The sequence below is a fragment of the Caenorhabditis briggsae genome (assembly GCF_000004555.2).
Source record: "Caenorhabditis briggsae complete genome, chrV, whole genome shotgun sequence".
Classification (NCBI taxonomy): domain Eukaryota; kingdom Metazoa; phylum Nematoda; class Chromadorea; order Rhabditida; family Rhabditidae; genus Caenorhabditis; species Caenorhabditis briggsae.
In genome coordinates, this window is record NC_013488.2 from 5,901,558 (window position 1) to 5,925,642 (window position 24,085).

At 36.7% G+C, this 24,085-nt stretch overlaps 9 protein-coding genes across 9 annotated transcripts in view; 3 read left to right on the forward strand and 6 right to left on the reverse strand.

Annotated features, from left to right (window-relative positions):
• Nucleotides 1-42: 42 nt before the first annotated feature.
• Nucleotides 43-1,652, reverse strand: Cbr-irg-1 (the record flags this gene model as incomplete). The annotated part of the gene is made up of 3 exons (XM_045237101.1): nt 43-230; nt 770-912; nt 1,450-1,652. The coding sequence occupies 3 exons, from the start codon at nt 1,650-1,652 to the stop codon at nt 43-45; spliced, it is 534 nt and encodes a 177-aa protein (XP_045093176.1).
• A 1,386-nt stretch (nt 1,653-3,038) lies between these two features.
• On the forward strand, nt 3,039-6,653 carry CBG06285 (the record flags this gene model as incomplete). Its single annotated transcript, XM_002647205.1, has 7 exons — nt 3,039-3,133; nt 3,190-3,320; nt 4,285-4,579; nt 4,715-4,982; nt 5,728-5,815; nt 5,858-6,095; nt 6,260-6,653. 7 exons carry the CDS (start codon nt 3,039-3,041, stop codon nt 6,651-6,653), a joined length of 1,509 nt encoding a protein of 502 aa, XP_002647251.1.
• Nucleotides 6,654-6,895: 242 nt separating this feature from the next.
• On the forward strand, nt 6,896-8,430 carry CBG06286 (the record flags this gene model as incomplete). The annotated part of the gene is made up of 2 exons (XM_002647206.1): nt 6,896-7,114; nt 7,918-8,430. The coding sequence occupies 2 exons, from the start codon at nt 6,896-6,898 to the stop codon at nt 8,428-8,430; spliced, it is 732 nt and encodes a 243-aa protein (XP_002647252.1).
• Nucleotides 8,431-8,791: 361 nt separating this feature from the next.
• Nucleotides 8,792-10,114, forward strand: CBG06287 (the record flags this gene model as incomplete). Its single annotated transcript, XM_045237102.1, has 4 exons — nt 8,792-9,475; nt 9,519-9,748; nt 9,859-9,988; nt 10,031-10,114. 4 exons carry the CDS (start codon nt 8,792-8,794, stop codon nt 10,112-10,114), a joined length of 1,128 nt encoding a protein of 375 aa, XP_045093177.1.
• A 51-nt stretch (nt 10,115-10,165) lies between these two features.
• CBG06288 lies at nt 10,166-11,723 on the reverse strand (the record flags this gene model as incomplete). The annotated part of the gene is made up of 5 exons (XM_002647208.1): nt 10,166-10,209; nt 10,256-10,307; nt 10,352-10,487; nt 10,598-10,827; nt 11,040-11,723. The coding sequence occupies 5 exons, from the start codon at nt 11,721-11,723 to the stop codon at nt 10,166-10,168; spliced, it is 1,146 nt and encodes a 381-aa protein (XP_002647254.1).
• A 1,224-nt stretch (nt 11,724-12,947) lies between these two features.
• CBG06289 lies at nt 12,948-14,880 on the reverse strand (the record flags this gene model as incomplete). Its single annotated transcript, XM_002647209.1, has 6 exons — nt 12,948-13,073; nt 13,121-13,174; nt 13,218-13,349; nt 13,496-13,787; nt 14,041-14,153; nt 14,614-14,880. The coding sequence occupies 6 exons, from the start codon at nt 14,878-14,880 to the stop codon at nt 12,948-12,950; spliced, it is 984 nt and encodes a 327-aa protein (XP_002647255.1).
• Nucleotides 14,881-16,167: 1,287 nt separating this feature from the next.
• CBG06291 lies at nt 16,168-17,538 on the reverse strand (the record flags this gene model as incomplete). Its single annotated transcript, XM_002647210.1, has 6 exons — nt 16,168-16,293; nt 16,341-16,394; nt 16,443-16,574; nt 16,769-17,060; nt 17,169-17,284; nt 17,386-17,538. The coding sequence occupies 6 exons, from the start codon at nt 17,536-17,538 to the stop codon at nt 16,168-16,170; spliced, it is 873 nt and encodes a 290-aa protein (XP_002647256.1).
• Nucleotides 17,539-18,652: 1,114 nt separating this feature from the next.
• CBG06292 lies at nt 18,653-20,835 on the reverse strand (the record flags this gene model as incomplete). Its single annotated transcript, XM_045237103.1, has 5 exons — nt 18,653-18,883; nt 18,933-19,064; nt 19,112-19,403; nt 19,457-19,569; nt 20,578-20,835. 5 exons carry the CDS (start codon nt 20,833-20,835, stop codon nt 18,653-18,655), a joined length of 1,026 nt encoding a protein of 341 aa, XP_045093178.1.
• Nucleotides 20,836-23,237: 2,402 nt separating this feature from the next.
• Nucleotides 23,238-24,085, reverse strand: part of CBG06295 — a gene marked incomplete at both ends in the record, with an annotated part of 7,826 nt that continues 6,978 nt past the window's right edge. Inside the window, 2 exons of the mRNA XM_045237104.1 lie at nt 23,238-23,294; nt 23,339-23,428. Of these exons, the coding sequence (XP_045093179.1) occupies nt 23,238-23,294; nt 23,339-23,428 (147 nt within the window). The remainder of the gene's footprint in view (nt 23,295-23,338; nt 23,429-24,085) is intronic.

A 24,085-nucleotide genomic window follows, 5' to 3' on the forward strand; every position in this document is an offset into this window, starting at 1 on the left:
GATTTCATTTAAAACAATTCATTTGAGATTTGATTTTCAAAATTATAATGGAAAATGTTCCAACAACTGGCATCTTGTCTCCATACTCTCCTTCCCAATTTGCTCTCTTTCTTTTTGGAATTCCTCTTTTTTCCATAATTCCTCTCTAACTTTGTCCAATGTCTCTCCCAACCAATTGGTTCCTCTCCATGTTCGTTCATCTTCCGATCGTTTGTCATTTTTGTCTAATCCTGAAAAAACATTAACTATCTCAGTTCTTATGAAAGATATCAACATTTTGTCAACTAATAAAATGTTGGTAATATTACAATGAACATTTTATCAGGTAACCGTATTTTGATATCTTTCACAGGGACCGAGATAAATTGGCTCAAAGATCTTCATGGTTTCGAGTTAGATAGAGCGCGATTGCGCGGCATCACAACAAAAAGTTGCAAAAAAAAAAGTTTTTTGAATATAACAATTGTTTTCAATTTTCAAGGGTTTTAAAAAAGAATTGTTAGCTCCAAACCCCTGGTAAAACTCAGTTTTTAAAACATGGAAATATTCAGAATAATGTTTTGAGCTCATTTATTTCAATTCTGATAAGAGATATTTGTGAAATTATAATGAACATATTATCAAGTGACCGTTTTTTGATATCTTTGACAGGGACAGAGATAAATTGGCTCAAAGTTGGAGGGTTTTTCTATCACTTTCTAGAATGGTAACCTTTTTTGACCTGAACTTTTTTTTTGAATTTTTGCTAAATTTCTAAAAAGTGACTTACCAATTCCCCAAATTTTATCAGTTGGAGATGCCTCGACAAGTGTCATTCCATGAGTTCTGAACAGTGTTTTCCGGCACGTTTCATCTTGAGAAAATTTCTCAAGGCAAGCATTAAACATGACGTCTCGAGATATTTTGGACCATCTGGAAAAGGGCTACATGCTTTGTGCGGGAATATAATTGATATTTTAGAAAAAGTTGAGATCTACCAGATGGTACTATTTCCGAAGCTGTGGTTTGTCTAGGATCAAATCCTCGGAGCGCATTTCCCATTCTAATTTAAAAAAGACTGACTTATCCAACTGCTCCTTGCTCATATTCAGCTTCCTTCCTAGCAATTTTATTTTCATTGGATTATATTCTTTCAGAATTTGTTCAGCGATTTGTTCGTCACCAACGAGTAGCGCCTTGTGGTACCTGGAAAATTGCAAAAACAAATTGTGTTGTTTTTTTAAACATCTTTTCTAAGTTTTCCATTTTTTGATATCTTATTTTTGAACCGAGATAATTAGGTTCAAGGGTCCTTCTACATCGAGCCAATTTATCTCAATTCCTGTGAAAGATATCGAAAAGAAGTCAACTGATAAAATATGCAGGATAATATGATAATTGTTTTATCAATTGACCACTTTTTGATATACCAATTAAGAACCAAGATAATTAGGATTCAAGAAAACTTACATAAAATACTGCTCACTACAGTTGAATGTCTGCTTCTTTTTCAGCTCTTCCTCTTTTGCTAGTTCCTCATTTTTCAAAAATTGCTGAATATTTGGAGCAGCCGAAAACCCAGTAGGATAGAAATTCGAAAAAACACAAGCGGCCTCGTAAAACAGTACAAAGACTTTGGTACGATCCTCGGAAACATACACTCTTGTATGCATCGCTTTTTCTGGAAAATCTGTACTTTTACTTTGGCTCAGTTCATCTCGGTTCCTGGGAAAGGTATCAAAAAGTTGCCAACTAATAAAATGTTTATCATAATATCAGACACATTTCGCCAGTTGTTCACTTTTTGATATCTCTGACAGGAACTAAGGTATTTCGGGTTGAAGTTGAGGGGATAAAAAACAGTTTAAAGGGCCATGATTTTAAAAAGTGTAAAATACAAGAAAAAAGGAAAATTTTGAAAAAAGAGTGCCTTGTCCATATTGAAATAGAGCTAGTGAGTGGGAGAAAATCAACAAAACTTGCCGAAAATTGCGAAATATTTTTTTGCGTGTAGTTTCACTTTTGTTGACGCCATTGAGAAAAGAGAGAGAGAGAGAGAGAGAGAGAGAGAGAGAGAGAGAGAGAAAGAGAGAGAAGCGATAAGATTATTATCATTTTTCGGAATTACTTCAAATTTTTTTGGAAAACTAGTAAAAATTGTATGATGTGAAGGAAAAACCGAAAATCTTGAAAACAAAAATTTGAGCAAAACTTTAAAAGTCTAATATTGTGAGATGAAAAATTCAATATCAGGAATTACGAAGTCGGTAGAATTTCAGATTTTTTCAAATATCAGCGTTTTTAGAAATCTAGTCTTTGTTTTGAAAAGTTCCGACTTTTAGATGAGTTTTCAGAATTCGATTTCTCGAAATTTTTGGAATCTCAAAATCGCAGAATTTCATAAACTCAAATTTCAAAAATTTAAGAATCGCCCCATCTCAGAATCCTTCGGAATCTCAGCAGAAGCTAAACAACCTCAGAATCTCAGAATCCCAGAATCTAAAAATTTAGAATCTCAAAATCTCAGAATCTTAGAATCTCAGAATTTCAATATTTCAGAATCCTTTGAAATTTCAGAATTTCAGAATCCATCAATCACATAACTTCAGAATCTCTGAATTTCAAGAATTTAAGAATTTCAGAACTTTTGAACTTCAGCATTTCAGAAGCTCAATTTTCTAAATTCCAAAATCGCAGAATCTCATAACTTCAAAATTCTCTTATCAACTAATTTACCCAATTTTTTTCCTGTCCAACTTTCCCACATTTTTTCTTATCATCCTCATTCCATTTTCTGCCCTCAAACTGTCAAAAAACGAAAAAGGAGAATATCAAAAAAGACGCAGACAGTGAAAGATAGTAATCTTCTACGACTACAGCATACAATTCTATCTTGTAGGTTTTGATTAGATTTATATAGAGAACAAAAAGTTTTTTAAGGTCAAAAAATTTTTGGTCTACACTTTTATCATTTTCATATACTATTTTTTTCTTGTTCAAATTGATTTTTCATTATTTTTAACAACTTCTAAATGAATAAATTTCAGCTAACTGTAAAAATGAAAAACCTATTTTTGATTTTCATAATTTTTCTGAATCTACCATTTCTTTGTGAATCTGCCAAGGTGCTTCTAACAGTGATGGATCAGGGAAGGTATGGTTTTTTTCGTGGGCTAAAAATATTTATTCAGCAAAACTCTTCCATTTCAGATCTCATGCAACGTCAATTACTCCACTAATGCATCGATTACAAAAAGACGGACATTTGACGGCTCTAGAAATGGCCACTTATAAAAAGGATATGGATTTTGGGATGGCGGAGAGGTTTATTAATATGTCAGGTGAGAATTTCATTTGCTCTGAACTTTAAAAATTAGTGAAACTTTTTTTCCGTTTTTTTTCTTTAATTAATTGCCCGCGGTATGTCCGGGGTATCAGGTTCCTGTGATAAAATAGAAGAAAATCAACAAGAAATGTAACAAAATCGGTTTATTATGAACAAGTTAGAAAGAAACAACAAATAAAAGCTTAGAACTCAAGCAAACTCACTTGAAATCCTTAAAAGAGTCCCTAGAACAACCACGAGCCAAATCCAAGCTCGCAACCACTCAAAACTAAATTTTAAACTGTGCGCGCGCCGAGCGGGATAGCGGAGTGTCGTTGCGTGGTTAGAGGGAACCTTTAGAAGGGGTTGGAGGGTAGATGCCCCAGGCAACTAATTTCTGAATATCTAATTATCTGAATTTTCGATTTTTTTGAATTTTTAAAATTTCTTATTTTCTGAGATTCTGAATTTTCAGGAATTTTCTTCAAAAAATTACAAATTCCCGAATTTTCGAAGTGATGAGTTATGAGCATTGATTTCTTTCTGATTCCATGGAATTCGGAAAACTTTCGGAATTTACGAATTTTTGAACTCCCTAGATTTTTAATCTGAGAACCTATGAGATTTCGAAACTCAAGAATACAGAAACTCATAAAACACTAGTCTTAAAAAGTTCAATAATTCTGTAAAAATTGGGAATTTCAAAAATTTAAACGAATTTTATTTAAAAAATTTAGAATGGAAAAATGTTGATTATGTGCAGAAGTTCTAGAGAGATTAAAATATTCAAAACTTCGAGATTTATGAATTGGAAACTGTTTGAATTTCAGACTCTTATGAAGCTTTTTTAAGTTCTGAAAAATATATATTGCTTCAAAACTCAAACACTTGAAAATATGCCTAAAAATGATTTCCAGGAGTTTTGAAAAGTTTAGAAATTCGAAATTTTTGATATTCAGAATCCTCCAAATTATTTTCAGGGTTCGAAAACCATTTCATCTCCAAGGATTTCTTCAAAATCGCATTCGAAGACGAATTCACATTTGTCCATCAAGCAGTTCCATTTTTCTTCGGTTCGATTTCATGTAATCGAATTTTGAAGCATCAAAAGGAGAGATGGATGGAGATTGCCAACGAGAATTGGGATTTATTTCTTTCGGATTCTTTATTTTCTCCATGTGGATATGCAATGGCTGAAATTACTGGAAAACCACATGTTATGATGCACTCAAGTGATGTTGAAAGTGCCCACGGAACCTTCAAGGGATTCAGTAGGTGTGTCTGTGTGTCCGGATGTCCACTGGATTTTTTGAAGTTGAAAACGTGTTAGCAGTTTTGCGAATTTCAGAAAATTTCAGAAAACTCCAAAAATTCATAAAATTTCAAAATATCCTAAAATCAATTTTTCAGAAACTACGCTCTGATGGTCCCAAACTTTCTTCCCTACTCTATGTCAAACTTCACAACCGACAAATGGTGGCATCGTGTTATCTCAACTGTCGACTGGTTTGGATCAATGTTTATCACTGGCGGAGTAGCTGGTTTCGCACAAAAATGGGCATTAAGATCCATTATTCCATTTCCATACTTTTCATTCTACGATTACAATCGACGTAGCTCGTTTTCTTTCACTGATATGCCGGATCCATTGTATCCAATTGGAGCAAGAACAAATGATGTGAGTTTTTGACAGTTTACAGAAGAGCTACGGTCACTAGCAATCCTTAACTGCTTATCCTTAACTGTGTATCTTCCCTAAGGGCTCAACCTTAAAGGTCTCAACGTTAATTGCTTTTCCGCAACGGCTTATTTTCAAATCCCCATTCTTAACTGCTCATCCGCAACTGCTCATCCTTGACTGCTTATTTTCAAATGTCCATCCTTAACTGCTTATCCCAAATTGTGTATCTCAACTGCTCATCTTTAAGAGCTCTTCCTCAACTACTCCTCCCCAACTTTCCATTCTGAACTGCTCATTCTTAATTGCTCATCCTCAACTTCTCATTCTTCACTGCTTATTCTTAAATGCTCATCCTCAGTTGCTTATTTTTAACTTCTCATCTTGTAACTGTACATCCTTAAAGGAGGCGAGACAGCAAAAATTTCGGGGGAAAGTTCGAGGGACGAAATCGCGCCGCGCTTATGCAGGTCATCGGTCGGCAGGCGCCTTCGCGCCCCTGTAGCTCAGCCGGTATCGACGCTGTACCCCTGCCTGTCATGAGTTCAACTTCTCATGGGGGTTCTCTATGCAAAATATCAGGAAAACTTTTTCTTTTTTGATGTCTGGCCTCCTTTAACTGCTCTTTCTCAAATGATTATTTTTAAATGTCCTCAACTGCTTTTCCCCAACTGCTCACTCTGAACTGTGTATCCTTAACGGCTCATCCCTAACAACCTCAACATCTTAATTTCTAAATTTTCAGTACTTCTCCTTTGGAACGTATTGCAACCCTCCAAAAAACCAACTCACAGAAGAATGGGCGGAATTTGTGAACGCTCCTGAATCGAAAGGTTTTCATTCTTTCAAATAATCTTTCAAATTCTCAAATTCAGGAACCATCCTTGTCGCGTTCGGAACGATTATCGATTGGCGGTTTGCACCAGAAGAGAAATTTGAAATTTTCCTGAACGTTCTCAACAAGCTAACCGATTATCGTGTGGTTTGGAGTATGAAAGGCGAGAGACCGGATGGTTTAATGACGCATGTGAAAGTGTCGTCGTGGGTTCCACAGCAGCTGATTTTGAATCATGAGAAGACGGTGTTGTTTGTGAGTCATGGAGGATTGAAGAGGTGAGGAGAATGTCTTTGAATTTTTAGAATTTTCTAGCTTTGTCAGTTGAGCTACGCAGCCAATTCTTACGACCGCGAAGCTCAGCTGGCAGCTGGAAAAAAAGGGACTAGGGACTTATATGAGTGAAAAACCTCTAAATTCAAAAACCTTCGAATTTTTTCAGTGTCAAAGAAGCCGTCTGCTCCGCCACACCATCAATTTTCATGCCAATGTTTGCTGAGCAAATGAGGAATGCATGGCTTGCGAAATCCAAAGGATTTGCTCGAATTCTGAACAAATTCCATCTCTCCGAATCTTATCTCGAAAATCATATCCGCGAAGTCGTCGAGCACAAATCCTATCAAACGAATGCTGAGCATTTTCTTTCAACTTTTGCCGATTCGCCAATGCCAGCTCTCGATGAGGCTGCTTTTAAATTTAAGAGACTTTTTAAGTACAACGGGAAAATGCCCAAATATTTCTATCCAAAAGCCATTGATCTTTCTTATATTGAAACGCTGAATTTGGATTTCTGGGTATTGATACCATTGATTTTGTGTTGGCTTGTCTCCAATTAGTCTTATTTTGAAGTGGCATCTGTTGTTTGTCAGTTTTTGTATAATTCATAGACATGCAAATTACCGGTACGTTTTGTTTATATTATGGACCAAAAAATCAAAAGTTTGTATATGTTTGTTTATCATCTTCTCAAAAAATAAATGAAAAACAAAATGAGTTTATTTTCCTACAGTAACACGATACCCCTATACCGCCATTATAAAAAAGGCCGCATGAAAGTCAAAGAATATTCTGGACCAAAATGAAGCTGTCCCTCTTCCTATTCATTTCTCTCTGTGCTATTGGGTCCTGCGCTCCAACTGAAGGTCCTAAAATTGAAAATGTTCTGAAAGATGTTGAGGAACCGATGGTTAAGAAGACTGAGCAACTGCTGACTGTTGAGACTTTGGATGGGTATATTGGATTGTTGAAAATTTTCAAGGACATGTTGCCGTTGGATATTATTACAACTATGGACAATGTGAGTTGAGAATATTATAGAATTGGTCTGCTAATCCTCAGAAGCTCATTTCTAACTGCCTATCTGTGCCTACTTTTATCTGTGGTCCAAACCTGTATTAGAAGGGCTCCTTTGATAGAAGGGGCTCCTTCAAAATGTAGAGTTTGAAATTGATAGTTTTTCGAACGTTTTCAGTTTAAAGGTGGGGAGACATGAAAAAAATAATTTCTCGAAATTCCGTTTAAATATGCCCCTCGAGGAGTTGAACTTGTCGAGACTAGTATTGACGGTGCGGCGCCGTTACCGACTGAGCCACGCGGGCAAAGAGGCAGCCGGCGCCCGATTGCATTCATAAAGGTGAGGACGACCGCTGTACGCAGAGTGACATTAAGCGTTGTACACCGTCACGGTAGAATGCATACCCTAGCTACAAAAATCCTACGAAAAATCTCCTGTCCCCCACCTTTAAAATATTCCAGAAATTCCAAAATATCACACAAAGTTTTTGAAACATTTTTTGCTCACGAATTTTGCTCAACTTTGGTGAAATTGCAACATTTTGCCTTTAATTTTGAACAAGAATTCACCAAATGAGAATTTCGGAAAAAAATGACTGAAAAGTAGAAGAACCAACTCTAATTGAAGAGCCACTAATATAATGCCCTCCAGATGAGCCTTGGAACAATAGGAGCGCTGTCCTTGTAATACAGGTTTCCCGGTACTTTGCCCACGACACTTCTTTACTCAAACTTTAAATAATTCATTTTCAAAAATTTCCCCTCATATGTAGATGGAAATTAACTTCAAAATTACAATTCTTCCAGCTGAACATCACCCGGAAAGGCGAAGTGGTAAACTTCCTATCTAGCTGGTTCCAAGACCGTATCAACCGTCCCAACACCACCGCCGAAATCGTAGACATGGTTCGCACCTATCTTCCATCGGTCCACGACAAAATCTCCACTCTCAACTCGACATTCTACACCAAATTCAATAATTTAAAGCCAGAATCTCAAGCTTTGCTTCGCGAATGGCGTGTCAAGGCTGTGGATCTTCTTGGCGATCAACGCCCAGCAGGGGAGACTGCTGCTCAGAACCTTCAACTCCTTCGTGATTTCGCAATGAGCATTCGTGATGTGAAACCAGAAATTCGGGAGGACTTGAAGACACAGTTTCCGCAGGCGGTGTCGTTGACCGAGGGATTGGGATTCACAGTGTTCACTACAATGATCATGGTGGTTCAGAAGATCGTGGAGACTGCCGCCGCTGTGAAGAGTCAGGGACAAGCAGTGTTGGCTACTGGCTTGCCTGTCGAGTGTGCTCTTCCGTTGGATTGATTTTTTGGGACAAATAAACTCTGTTTGGTTAATCCTGTCCCTTAACATTTTATACTTCAATCAACTTTCACACTGTATACTCAATGCCCAAACGATCAAAGTTAAAAAAATGTGTTTTTCTAATTCTTGTTTTTCGATCTATCAAGCAATACACAGATAATCAAGGGTATTTTTAGAAATCCCTAATATGTGTTTTTGATTAAAAAACTATGTGAAAATATGCATTGAACACATGGGTGGCAAAATTTGTACGCATATTTTCTTTGTTTTCTGCTGCCAACGAACCTAGTTTTGATCAAGTTTTCCGATACCAAAATATGGACATTGAACACAAATCTTGAACACAATTTTGAGAAATAAAATGGTGTGCACCACGAAGGACCCCTACAAAAAGAAATCCGATGTCAAATCCTTCTTTTTCAAAAAGTTCAACAGTCTCTGTTACGCTATATTCAAGGTTTACGACCATGAGGTTTATTTTGCATCTGCTTGTATTATATTGAACTTTTTCCATTTTGCGGTTCTGTGTCAGAAACCAATGAGAACCTCACCGATTTATCCAATAATGGCATTTGTGGCACTGATGGATATTCTAGTAATGTTATACGATGTAAATCGATTGGCAGTGGAGATTGTGCAAGAGCACACCGACTGTTTCTCACTTGAGGAAGATTTTACGGTTCAGCAAATGGAAGTATTCTGGGATTGCTTCAGAAACTATGCTCGTAGATGCTCCACGTGGCTGAGCTTCTGCATAACACTCATTCGAGTTTTGGTGATTAAGTATCCATTGAACAACGCATTCTCCAAACCATCCACGGCTATTTATTTCATCATTGGAGTTATTTTATTATGTGCTCCAATTCATTTAATCGATCCATATAGGTTCAAAATCGATAGATACGAGGGCGATGTTTATTGGAATTGTGATGATTATCCAGTGGCATATAACAGATACTATTACATTTATGACTCTGAGTTTTATACAGGAAATGATCAGATAGTGGCGAAGGTTCATAAGATTGCCGATGGTACCATCTCAAAGGTAAGAGTAAGACAAAGGTAAGACAAAATCAGAATATTTCCAGTTACTCCCCAGCATTTCTGTCATCATTGTCACCGTCATACTAATCCGAGAGATGAAACGAATGAATACTAAACAGAGCACTTCGAAATCTCGATTGTCTAGGAGCACTTCAAAATTGGTCCTCGCATTAACCATTCCATATTTCTTTGCTGTTTTTCCACTGGGCGTCGTTTGTGTTTTGAGTCCATTCTCATTCACAAACAAGTTGCCGGATCAGGGACTTCGTTTGTAGTAAGTTTAATAATTCTAAATTCTGCATTCCGTTATTTTATATGCGCTGTGCCGAACATCCTCGTTGGAGCGCATTCGAAACGTCTTCCGCATAACTTGAGCTATTTCAGCGCCGTCCTTGGGGTTGGTGAACGCTTGTTTTCGGTGATTCTTGTCATCACTACTGCTACTCATATGATGATTTGCTTGCTCATGTCCTTTGAATATCGAAAAACCGCAAAGTCATTTTTCCTATGCAAAGTGAGTTTTAGCAAGATATCCGATCTTCATTCAAAGTTTCAGACCGCGAAAGCTGTTAACCTGATAAAAGTCTCCAATGGACGAAAATGCACAGACTATAGCCAGCAAAAGGTGCTTTATGTTTAATTTTAAAATAAATGATTTTCCGGTAAAAAAGAAGACAGAAAAATGAGAAATTTAGCTGGTAAGAGTTCTGGATCGATCCGAAGTGCTTGCCGTCTCTGTAAATTTGCATTGTTAACAGAATAGACACGAACTTCAGCATACGTATATTCTGCGACCCTTTTGTGAATTTGATGGAAATTCCGATTCGGAGGGACTGAAATTAAAAATTGTTGTGTTAATCAAGCTTATCAAGATTACATGTGGCCAGCAAAAAATCAACGATCTCGCAGTTTTTCGATAAACCGATGACATCAACAAGCAAACGATCAGATGTGTAGCTGTAGTGATCACAAGAATCACCGAGAACATGCGTTCTGCCACCCCAAGAACAGCGCTGAAATATTACGTTGAAACATGCTTCAACTGCGCTCCACTGAGAATATTCGATAGAGCGCATTTGCAATCACTGTGCTGAGTCCGCAATCCTAGAATCATAAAACCTACTATAAACGAAGTCCCTGATCCGGGGTCTTGCTTGAAAATCCGAAAGGACTCAAAACACAAACGACACCCAGTGGCAAAACGGCGAAAAAATAAGGGATGGTTAGTGCGAGGACCAATTTTGAGGTGGTTCTAGACAATCGAGATTTCGAAGTGCTCTGAACATTTTTCATTCGTTTCATCTGTCGGATTAGGATGACAGTGACGATCATAGCAGAAATGCTGGGGAGTAGCTAGAAAAAACTTTTTTGATGATTCTATACTGGAGGCTTCTATTTGCTTCGCTATACTAATAATTCATTTGCCAGATCCTATAGAACCTCTGAATTCTGATTAGATCTTCTGACTCTTATGGTGCCCATAAAGTTTTATTGGAACCATATGAACCCTTTGATAAACCTAGGTCCCGCAAAATCCAACTCCTTTGATAGACCCAAAACTCTACCTTTGAGATTGTTCCATCAGCAATCTTATGAACCTTCGCCACTATCTGAACATTTCCTGTATAAAACTCAGAGTCATAAATGTAATAGTATCTGTTATATGCCACTGGATAATCATCACAATTCCAATAAACATCGCCCTCGTATCTATCGATTTTGAACCTATATGGATCGATTAAATGAATTGGAGCACATAATAAAATAACTCCAATGATGAAATAAATAGCCGTGGATGGTTTGGAGAATGCGTTGTTCAATGGATACTTAATCACCAAAACTCGAATGAGTGTTATGCAGAAGCTCAGACACGTGGAGCATCTACGAGCATAGTTTCTGAAGCAATCCCAGAATACTTCCATTTGCTGAACCGTAAAATCTTCCTCAAGTGAGAAACAGTCGGTGTGCTCTTGCACAATCTCCACTGCCAATCGATTTACATCGTATAACATTACTAGAATATCCATCAGTGCCACAAATGCCATTATTGGATAAATCGGTGAGGTTCTCATTGGTTTCCGACACAGAACCGCAAAATGGAAAAAGTTCAATATAATACAAGCAGATGCAAAATAAACCTCATGGTCGTAAACCTTGAATATAGCGTAACAGAGACTGTTGAACTTTTTGAAAAAGAAGGATTTGACATCGGATTTCTTTTTGTAGGGGTCCTTCGTGGTGCACACCATTTTTTCTGGTTAAAGTTATCGGTCAAGATTTATATACATGTATAAATTCGTCATTCTCAAAAGGCGGAGACTGTATCCAATAAATATGACAACATTCAATATGGTTTCATGTAAATAAAATGACGATTGTAACATGACTATTTTTACACCTAATGCAAGCTTTCGGTAATCTTTGATTGCAAAACAATCCCAAATAACAGATTGGTGCATTAAATTAAAGTTCAAAGACATCACGAAGAAGTTGTTATAAGAAGCCTGAATTTCCATTTGAGACTTTTTTGCCTGGATTTAAGTAAGCTAAACGAAGTCAATGCTTTAAAATGGAGTGGAAGCCTTAAGGATACAATAATCCAAAGAATATTTGTATTGTCTATTCAAAATAATCGCACACGTAAACGAGTAAAAAACCTGCGTCTCTACAGCGCCTCTACAGGTTTTCGAGAGCGTTCACTCGTGCGATTGTTTTTAATAGACAATAGCGTGTACAGTGATCTTGCTAAAGAACGAGCAATGCGGAGTGTCGTTATCAAGTCGAACGCTGTGAAGAATAAAGCTTCGACTTCAGTTGGTGGAAAGTCCGCCATCCGACCGAGCGGACCGAATTTGTAAATTTGCGCGTCAATATGTCAGAGAGTGTTTGCGTACCTAGCACCGATCAGTCCACTGCTGCTCGGCTGAGCCTGCGGTCGGCGGGCTGGGTTCGCCGTCGGTCGGATGGGTCAGAAGTCGGTCGGCTTAGTCGGCGATTGGTCGGTCGGCTAAATTTCCAGATATTGGTTGGCTAAATTTCCAGAGATCGTCCGAACGGAACCCTTAGGGAATGAACTTTTATTATTTTTCGAAAACTTTTGGAAATTTTATTTAGGAAGGTCGATTCTTACTGACATCCGTTTCAGTTACAATTAGTCCCCAAATATTTGGTATGTACAAAAAACTCCCAAAAAAGGAATTCAAACGAATTACACTTACGTATGTAATAAGGCACCAGAATTTTCAAAAATGCCGTTTGGAAAAACATAAATATGATTTTTCCAATTTTCGAGAACAAAATGCGTATACAGAAAGAGTTGTGATCATAAAACAGAAATAGAACATTTTCTGAAATGTCAAAATGACAAAAATAGATCTGAAACTTTTTTGGATATTTTTTTGCTTTCCAGAATAAACAAAATATGCATTTTCAAGTTAACTTTATTCAATTCAACATTTCCGAAAAGTGAGAATTTAGACGTTCAGTGGCTCTTTTTGGATTTCCGTAGGGATAATCACATTTGGTTTGGCCCGAATTTCAGTGATCTGAATGACGACTGGCACCAGGAAGATGTCGATTCCGAAGAAGAGAGTGGACGCCTGGAAAGTACAGTAATCTCAAAAAATAATTGAAAAAGAATACTAACTATGGTGGTCTCGAAGTTGAGAAGATAGCTTGCGAAGCAGATGACGCCGAGAACCTGGAAAAATGGGATTTATGTGCCCAGAAAAAAAAGAGCTTACCATTTTGACGAGTCCAATGTACTTTGTATGGGTGACAACGCAGTATTCGGAGTGGGATTTCGGAGCTTCGGAGATACAGAATTGGAAGATTGTTGCGATGAACAGGAGGATTTGGTGGGTGATGTAGATCATCTGAAGTTTGAGCTATTATACGTTAGGCGACGAGTGATGCTTTGCGTGTCAAAAATGCTGAAAAACTAATTTTGCGACCGCTTAGCTCTGTCTGTAGCGGCACGGTGAAGCACAAATATTCTGTCCCATAACTTCCCCTTACTGACCGAGTAGTACATCATAATCGTAAATAATATTTCAATGTTGAAACCTCCTCCAACCATAAGAACCACCATCCAAATCACCATTCCAATATCTTTGAAAATCACCAACAGAAAAACGATAATCATGAGAAAGAGCACATTGCATCGTGTCAACTCTCCACGTAGCTCCGGAGATTGCCGGATGTTGATGAATCGATGAATGGAGACGATCGAGATGATTATTTGGTACATTGCCACATACCAGATAATAGCCAATGCCAAAATGATAAACATTTGGAGAAAGATTTGGCCGAGGCTGAAAAAAAAATGAGAGGCAACTTTGATTCAATTATTGTATTTTGGTTATTGTGAAAAACCTGAAAATGTGAATAACTGATAAATTATTTATCATTATGTCACCAGCATTTTATCTGTCGGCAACTTTTTGAAATCTCTCATACGAACCGAGATAATTGACCTCAAAGTGCCCGCATGAGGGCTTCAAATAAAGCAATTACGGAACAACTTGTTTGATTTTCAAAATATCAAACACTCTATTCAGAACTTACAATAAATTTCCCATTGACATCGATATTCCTGCGCAGATTCCAAACATGAAGAAACTGATATAGTTGAACTTGAGGGTACGGTAGGAGTGGGCGATAAGCGGCAAGAGTGGGCTCTGGAAAATTGTCCAGTTTTGAAACGTCCGGTTGAAAAACAGTCAGTTTTGGAATAGCTACCGTAACCCCTGTTTCTTCTTACACTCTAGTAACCCGCTATTGCCAAATGATGTAACTTTCTAAATTTTCGAAAAGTCTCCAAATGTCAAAATTTCAAAAAAAAATTATAAACAAAACAATTATGTATGTATAGACATACTGGGCATCTATATTTTAGTTAAAAGTACACCAAAATATCAGTCTTTTGCAATAATAATAGACTTTACTGAACATTTGAAAAATTATATTAGTTTTCATAGGTTGTTAAGGACGTTCAAACTTCTTTAGAGTCAATTTTCTCGTCTTCTGTTAAAGATATCGAAAAACGGTCACTTGAAAATACTCATCAAAATATCAAAAACATTTTACCATTTGCCTGCATGTTGGTATCTCTCACAGGAACCGAAATAGAGCACTTACCCCTGCATGCGCCTTGAGGTTCCTTGTGAAAGCCATTAGGTACGAGCACATACAAACAATGAGGCAAACTGCCAGTGGTCCCAAAGTGATGGCATACGCAATTATGAGCTTCTTGGTACCCTCCATTTCTGCGGCGAGCATATTTTGGAGCTCTTGTATCGCTCTCTGTTCCTTGCTCAATCCATTATAGCTTTTCAAATCGTTGACAGAAATAAGATGATTGAAACTTTTTTCCACTAAAGATTCTGGAGTGGTTGTCTTGGGCATCTTGAAAAAGAGCCCAAAAAAGAAATGAAGTTTTCAGAGCTCCGCTTCTCTTTTTATACTCCTAAACTACACTTTTTCTTCAGACCGAAACACCTGTAATTGAAAATGAGAGACTCTGAGAAAACAAACAACTTTGTCAAGTTGAAAACACAAAAAGAGATGTTTGACTCTTGAAAGAAAAGGTTATGATTAAAATTTGAATATGAAAATGTAACATCAGAAATTTTTTGAAAATGTAACATGAGGCGAAGCGAGAGAATGCATTCGAACGGGAGGGTATACAGTGATGGATGTTCAACTAGTGGCTATCGTGCCGTTTACATATATATTGGCCCAACTTCACAGTTCATCGTGGCAGCTCCAACGGTTGGAGGTGCCACGCTGAGCAAGCTCAAGCTGAACGCCTCGAGGGGCAACGAAATTTCGAAAAATATATTTTTCATGTCCGCGCTCCTTGGAAAATGAATTTAATCATTTTTTATTCGTCAAAATAAATTTTGGTCCTTAGAGTCAAAAAACTGATTCTACATTCCAAATTTGGGTTTTTCAATTCATATGCAGAAAATGCGTTTGCGTTTTAGAATTCTGAAAAAAATGCGTCATTGCTCATATCGAATGTCTGAAAATCTATTTTAAGATCCTCTATTTGCATCAATCTGAAAAGTTTGTTCCTTTTCAATATCTTGTCATGCATTACAAACTTTTTGCTGTTGACTTTTAGCTTCAATGGTTACAAAAATGCGACATATTTCTTTAAATGGGACCTGCTGAAATCATACTAAACACCTTTCAAAAACATCCGTTGTCAAGGAAACACCTTTCAAAAACATCCGTTGTCAAGGAAAAACAGAGCAAGGCTTAGAGAAAAATTCCCCCCCCCCCCCACGGATTACTGTAACTGAAAACCACAAGTCGGATCGAGGAGTCTTGGTAATGCGGGATATCGGAGTGTCGTAGTTAAGTCGGTTGCAACCCTAGAATTTTCCAAAAAAAATTTGTAATAATCACTGTATATAGTTGGTCAGCAAATATTCGAAATGCTCAAAACTCAGAAAAAAAAGAAAACATCAACAATGTACAAACGAATTCCACTCAAGTGCGTAATAAGACACCTGATTTTCAGAAATGCTGATTGGAAAACAAAAAAGTGATGTTTCGAGAATGAAATGCGTACACGGAAGGAGTTGTGACCCTAAATAAAACCAAGAGCAAAAGTTTCATTGAATGACAAATTTTCAAATTTAAAGTAACTTTATTTAATTTCACATTCTTCCCAAAATCACAAATTTAGACGATCAGTGGCTCTAGTTGAATTTCCGTCGGGATGATCACATTTGGGTTGGCTCGAATTTCAGTGATCTGAACGACGACTGGCACCAGGAACATGTCGATTCCGAAGAAGAGAGTGGACGCCTGGAAAGTACAGTAATCTCAACATGATTAAAAGAAAGAATACTAACTATTGTGATTTCGAAGTTGAGAAGATAGCTTGCAAAGCAGATAGTACCGAGAATCTGAAAAAAAAAGAAATTTGTGAGAGAAGAAAAATTTTAAAATTCTACAATTTTGACGAGTCCAATGTACTTTGCGTCGGTGACAACGCAATACTCGGAGTGAGATTTTGGTGCTTCGGAGATGCAGAATTGGAAGATTGTGGCGATGAACAGGAGGATTTGGCGGGTGATGTAGACCACCTGAAGGTTGATCTACTATAAGTAAGACGATGCGTGATGCGTTGAGTGTTTAAAAATACTATAAACGCTGAAATGCTAAAACGCCAAAATGCTGGAAAATGCTAAAATGCTGAAAATTCTTCAAAAAATATTCCGCGACGACATAGCTCTGCCTAAAGCGGCACGGTATAGAGAATATTTTAACCCATACTGACCGAGTAGTACAACATAACCGTAGTAAGTTTTTCCAGTCTAAAATCTTTCCCAAACGCAAGAACCAACATCCAAGCGCCAATTCCAATATCTTTGAAAATCATCAAAAGGGCAACGAAAACGATGAGTAAGAACACATTCTTTCGTGTCGGATCTCTCCGGAGTTCCGGAGATTGATGACTGCTGATGAATCGATGAATGGAGATGATCGAAATAACCATTTGGTATGTTGCCACGTACAAGGTAATAGCCCACGACATACCGAAAAACATTTCGAGAGAAAATATGCGTAGGCTGTAAAATGAAGAAATGAGAGCTAACTCTGAACTAACGGTTGCTATGGAAGATATCAAAATGGGATCAACTGAGAAAATTTTTATCAAACACCCCTTACAAACTTACATCCCAATAACTCCCATTGACAAATAGATTCCAGAGCAGATTCCAAAAACGAAGAACATTATATAGAGGTACTTGATATTTCGGTAGGAGTAGGCGATGAGTGGGAAGAGTGGGCTCTGAAAAATCGTCATTTGCAAAATGACAGGTTCTAAAACTCTGTCTAAACTTCTGTCCTGCATACCGTAACATTTGGTTTTTATGACGATTCACCATTAACATATATTCTTTCCCCTGCATGAGCTCTGAGGTTCTTTGTGAAAGCCATCTTGTACGAGCACAGACAACAAATCAAACAGATTGCCAATGGTCCAGAAGTAACGGCATACGAGATCAGGACCTTCTTGGTCCTATCTTCATTCATTGCAACCATGTTGGAGCTCTAAAATTGCTTTTCGTAGGCTGGTGAATCCATTAAAATCGTTTACAGAAATATTAATAGTCGGTCTGTTGTCGACAATCAGCTCTGAAGTCGTTGTGTTGGACATCTTCAGAAAGGGAGCCAGAAGTGAAAAATAAGCTTTTAGAGCTAGCTTTGATACCGCTACACTCCACATTTTCTTTACACGGACACACCTGCAACTTCAGATGGGAGATTCTGAGAAAACAAGAAACTTTTTTCCAGCTGAAAGCACAAAAAATGACTTTTGGTTCTTAAAAGAAAAACTTGTAATTGAAATTTGAATATGAAAAGGTAACATCAGAAAGTATATGATAACCGCGTAGGTAACATCAGAAAGTATATGATAACCCGCCATCGTAGCTCAGCTGGTAGCAACGCGCCACATCTAATAGTTAAACTCCAAAAGTTCAACTCCTTGGGCGAAATTCCGATATTCATGTTTTTCAAGGCTCCCTTTTGAAGCACAAACATTTGGATTACTGTAACAGGCCCTTCGAACCGAATGCATTTGATTCCTAAAATATTTTTTCAGCTCCTCCATTTCCTCGATTGCTATCCCATTTCAAATCCTTTCGAGCATCAAAAACTTTTTTCAGATGACTTTAAGTTTCCATGGTTACCCAAAGTGCGGCGGCAATCAAACTCTAAACGCCTTTTTAAAAAAATTTGTTGTCAAGGAAAAAAAGATAAACAAATTTCAGGTGTTTTTATTACATTTTCCGAAAAATTATGAAGAGAAAAGTTGCAGGTGATACTTCAAAAATGAAAATTTTCTAGGGATACGCAATTTCCTCACATTCCCTTACTGTAACTGAAAACGTTCTTAAAAACGTTCATTTCTGAGAAGTAGTGGGCTCTGTGCGTAAAAAGACACCCGAATTTCAGAAATGCCGATTGGAAAAGAAAAAAAATAGTTGTTTCCAATTTTCAAGAATAAAATGTGTACCCGGACGGAATTGTGATCACAAATCAGACCAAGAAAACATTTTTGGAATGCCAGTATGGCCAAAATAAATTCGGAATTTTCTCTGAAGCTTCTCAAAATAACTTTATTCAATTTCACATGATTCCCATAATTCCGCATTTAGACTTTCATCGGCACTTTTTGAATTTCCGTTGGGATGATCACATTTGGTTTGGCGCGAATTTCAGTAATCTGAATGACGACTGGTACCAGGAAGATGTCGACTCCGAAGAAGATAGTGGACGCCTGGAAAGTAGACAGATCACAAAAAAAATCATTTCTAAGAAGAATACTGACTATGACGGTCTCGTATTTAAGAAGATAACATGCGAAACAGATGGCGCCGAGAATCTGGAAAAATAGGGATTTGTGAGACCCGAAAACTTTTTTCAAAAATTACCATTTTGACGAGTCCAATGTACTTTGTGTGGGTGACAACGCAGTATTCGGAGTGGGATTTCGGAGCTTCGGAGATACAGAATTGGAAGATTGTGGCGATGAACAGGAGGATTTGGTGGGTGACGTAGACCATCTGAATTTACTATAAGATGCTAAAAACGCTACGAGCCACTCACTGACCGAGTAGTACGTCGTAAACGTATAAATCGTTGTTGTGCTCGAATCATTGTCAAGAACAAGAATCATCATCCAGACGCCCATTCCAATATCTTTGAAAAGCACCACGAAGGTCATGAAAATGATGAGAAAGAACACATTGCATCGTGTCAGCTCTCCTCGGAGTTCCGGAGATTGACGACTGTTGATGAATCGATGAATGGAGACGATCGAAATGACTATTTGATACATTGCCACGTACACAGTAAGAACATATGCCAGAAAGACAAAAACTCTCATAAACAATACTGCGAGACTGTAAATTTAAGAACGAGAGCTAAAATATTAAACACCTTTTTCAGAACTAACTACACTTGACTTCCAATTGACATCGCGATTCCAGCGATTCCAAAAACGAAGAAACCTATATAGTGGTATCTGATGGTTCGGTAGGAGGAAATGATGAGTGGGAAGAGCGGGCTCTGGAAAACGTCATAGTCAGTTTTGAAATAGCTACCGTACTCGTCGCTTCTTCTGACACTCTAGTAACCCGCTATTATCAAATGATATCACTTTCAAAGTTCTTGAAATGTCACTAAAATTTTCAAGTTTTTTTTCATAAACAAAGCAATTATGTATAAACATACTGGTATCTATAATTTAGTCTAAAGTACACTGAAATTTCCGTTTTCAATTATCAAACTGTAGACATAATTTTGGTAGTTTTGGTTGAGTTGCTAAGGGCGGATGACGTGCAGTACCGGTCAATAAGATATACAAAAATTGATGTTTCTGTTGATTTTCGGTCATTTTGATTGGAGCTCGGCTATCAAGTCTCCGATCACTTTGAACATTATGTGTGTGTGTGTGTGAAACTGACCTAGATTGAAAACTTTGCATTCACAGAAGTTTTGAAAATTCCTAGTTTTTCAGTTATTTGCCGAATTCTGGAAGATGCTCCTTTTTGACTCGTTTTTGTACTGAAAACATGTAAACAGAGGTATCTTTCAGAAATTTGAGAAAAAGCTAAACAAATAGGAATTTTCAAATAATTCTGGGAATGCAAAGTTTTCACTCTAGATCTGTTTTGCACCTTTCAAAGTGATCTGACATTTGACATCCAAGCTCCAGACTCCTAAGGAGGGTTAAAATGGCCAAAAATCAATTAAAAATCAGTTTTTGTCTATCTTATCAACCGGTATTGTACATGGCTTATTTGCTAGGGAACATGCAAAAAAGTGGTCTACAAGAAAATTGTGGCCAACGATATAATAGTTTTGTAATTTAACATTTTTTGATACCTCTGAGAGCCTAGATAATTGGGCTGGAGGCGTATGAAAGAGCCTCTGTCTTCGAGCTTATTTATCTCGTTTCTTGTAAAAAACACGATAAAGTGGTCAACTGCCAAAACAATTATCAAAACATCAAAATCATTTCGTCAATTGACAACATTTTTGTATCTATCACTAGAAACGAGATAGTGCACTTACCCCTACATGATCCCTGAGGTTCCTAGTGAAAGCCGTCAGATACGAGCACATGCAACAAAAAAGACAAATGGCCAATGGTACAAAAGTGATGGCATACGCAATTAAAAGCTTCATGATTTCTGTCCAATCTATCCCAAGCATAATCTGGAGCTCTAGCATCGCTCTCTGTTCCTTGCTCAATCCATTCAAATTGCTCACAGGAAAATAAATAATGGGATTTTTGTCCACAAAAGATTTTGGAGTTGTTGTCTTGGGCATCTTGAAAAAGAGCCCGAAGAAGAAATGAATTTTTCAGAGCTCCGCTACTCTTTTTATACTCCTAAACTACGCTCTTTCTTCAAACTGGAAAGCCTGTAATTTGAATTGGGAGATTCTGAGAAAACAAGAAACTTTGTCATGTTGAAAACAAGAAAAGAGATTTTTGGTTCGCTTGAGAAAAGGTTATGATTGAAATTTTAATGTAAAAATGTAACTTATATGATATCAGGAAGTATAAGATCAACAAAATGGGCTCCGAAGCTGAATTTCACAGAAATCACGTTTTGGTCGTTAAAGATTTCGTTAAAAATAATGAAAAAAATCTGGCTCTTTTCTAGTTTAGAGGTCCCAAAAAAGAATAGAGGTCCCAAAAAAAATTAGAGGTTCGAAAAAAACAGAGGTCCCAAAAAAGTTTCGAGGTCCCAAGAAAAAATAGAGGTCCAAAACTTTAAAAAGCACAGATACTGGAATAATATACTAGAATTTGAATTGTATAAGAAATTAAAGTTTTGAGGTCTTATGGCAAAATAATTGTTGATGATATATTTTATACTTCTAACAGGCTTAGGAATTCATATTTTCTGATAATTGTCTAAGCCTGAGAGACAGCATAATCACGGAGTCATTACTGTATTGCCGAAACTTTCTTCATATGTAAATTGGGGTTCATCAGCCAGATGCAAAAGAATTGGAGATAAAATTGTTAGGATTAGTCATATTATCCTATAAGACCTCAAAACTCAAACTAGTCACACAGTTCAAATTCTTGTACATTATTCCAATATCTGTGCGTTTTTCAAATATCGGACCTCTATTTTTTATGGGACCTCTAAACTTTTTTGGGACCGCTAATTTTTTTGGGACCTCTAAAGTAGAAAAGAGCCAAAAATCTTTTGTCAAGGAAAAAAGAGCTATTGATTTATTGAATTTTCAGAAAAAAGACAACTCAGGTAAACGATTCTGGATTAGATCTGACTTGATTCGGAATTAGATCTGGGTTCGTTCGTAAATAGAAGTGGCATGATCTAATACAGAATTTAGCTGATCTAATTCCGAACGAACACCGAATGAACTACGAACGAATTAGATCTAATTCCGAACAGACCAGCGGGATTTCGGAGCATCGTAGCACGCTTTTCAAATTTTGTTTTCTTTTCAATGCCATTCACTTTATTTATAATAACATTTATTAAAAAAGAAAACAGAACAAGTATGAGAAAAAGAAAAACATTGATTAAAATGTAGAAATAGGAAATCGGAACGAAAATGAGGGGTGTGACACAAAGGAATGAATGGGATCAGCAAAAAAGAAAACGATGAGATCAGAGAGAATAATGGGACCTATGAGATAAGAAAAAGTGACAAAATTTATGAAAAAAATCTCAAGTCGAATTCTTCCGCTCGTCCATATTTTCGATTTTGAAAATTCTCTTGTCATAGTTTCCGGTTGTAGATAAGATGGATATTCTTTATGAAATTAATGTTGATTTAACTGAAAAAAGAAGTGTTTGGCTTTGTGATGTCGATAATAAACTTACTTGAGCCATTTCAATATAATTTCCGTACTCAAATCTTTGCAAATCCAAATAAACTCATCAGAGCAGTTGTTTTATACAACAAATCCAAACTTTTTGAATCATTTTAATCGGGTCATGCCACATTCGGTTGAGAGCCTGCAATTTCACGCATGTTTCTTTGTCCACCAGACTTTCGAAAACTAACCTGCTCACGGCGAGACGCAGTTTCCGGAAGTAAGACCTTCCCGACTTGTGTAAATTGAGCTCACTATCAGAGAAATTTATCATCTCTTTTTTTCTTGTTTTTTTCGGTGATCCCTTGCATCGTTTTTGCGTAATCCTTTAAGCTGAAAAGGGTAAAAATTATCTTACCTGCAGAGTTTTCTCCGAATTTAAAATCTTCAAAATCGTCGTATTTTTGTCGGTTCATAGAACTACTGTCTTCTCTATAAATTGAACTTTGAATATTCTGTTGTTCCTAAAAAAAATTCACCTAAAATTTTGCAAAAACGTGCACAACACATTAAAATATGTTCCAGAAAATATAGTTTAAAATAACCGAGCGAAAAAAGGCAAAAGTTGAGATAAAAAGCCATTTTCCTGACGAAAAAAATTTAGGACAACAAAAAAAACAAAACAATTCATCCGCGGCAGCTGAGTCATTGATGGGGCATTTCTCGTGACTGAAGATCCGGTCAGGATGACTCGGTCGTCTTGGAGATGAAGACGAAATTGTGCTCCTCGATGACAAAAAGTTCATTATCAAATTTGCGAAATCGACCAAAATCAAAAATTAAAGTGATAAGATCGAAAAAAAGATCAGTGAACACATTCTCGCAAAATAATTTATTTCAAAATATTAAAAAATTAAAAATTATTACAAAATTATTTTCTAGTGAAGTAGAAAGCAAGACCAGTGGAGAGTAGACCGACGGAAAGTGACTGAAAAGTTTCATTAAAAAGTTCAAAAAAGTTCAAAAACTCACAAAAATGGTTTCAACTTTTGATATTTCGTTAAAAAATTTTTCTCTCTTCACTTTCGACAAATTCTGAGCTCGATAATTATAGCAGGAATACTGAACAAATTTTTTTTAAAATTTTTTTTAGAAAATTGAAATATCTTACCACTAAATATGTATCTTGATATTTTTGGGAATATTCACACTTTTCCAGGAATGACAGTTTCTCTGTTTTGATTACAAAATGTTCACATTTTTGATGAGTTTTGGTGCTGAATACTTGTGAGCCAAGATGTAGAGAATTTGCAAATTTTTTTCTGAATAATAATTCTTTGAAACTTTGAATTGTTTGAATTTTCAAAAAAAATCAGAAAATTTATCAGGATAATTCCAGAAAAAATTCAAAACTTAAACTTTTAAAGGGGGACTCCGACCAAAAATTTTTATTGCATTAAAATGTGTTAAAAGCCATCTATATTGCCCAATATTACTTGCAAAATAACCAAAAATAACTCCGAAATCCGACGAAAAACGCCGGATGTGAATGTTTTCAGTTACCAAATCAGGTGCCTCATAATCAGATTCACCGAATTTCAAGGACATTTTTAGAAATTCTAGTTTTGCTTAAGTTGGAAACAACAGTTCAGAATACTGTAACAACAATTAGTATACAATCCAAATCACTAAAAAAATGTTTCCTATCAATTTCAGCCGGAACCCTTACCCAAAGTTATTCACGATTTATTCCAAAAAATGACAAAAATGTCTGAAAAT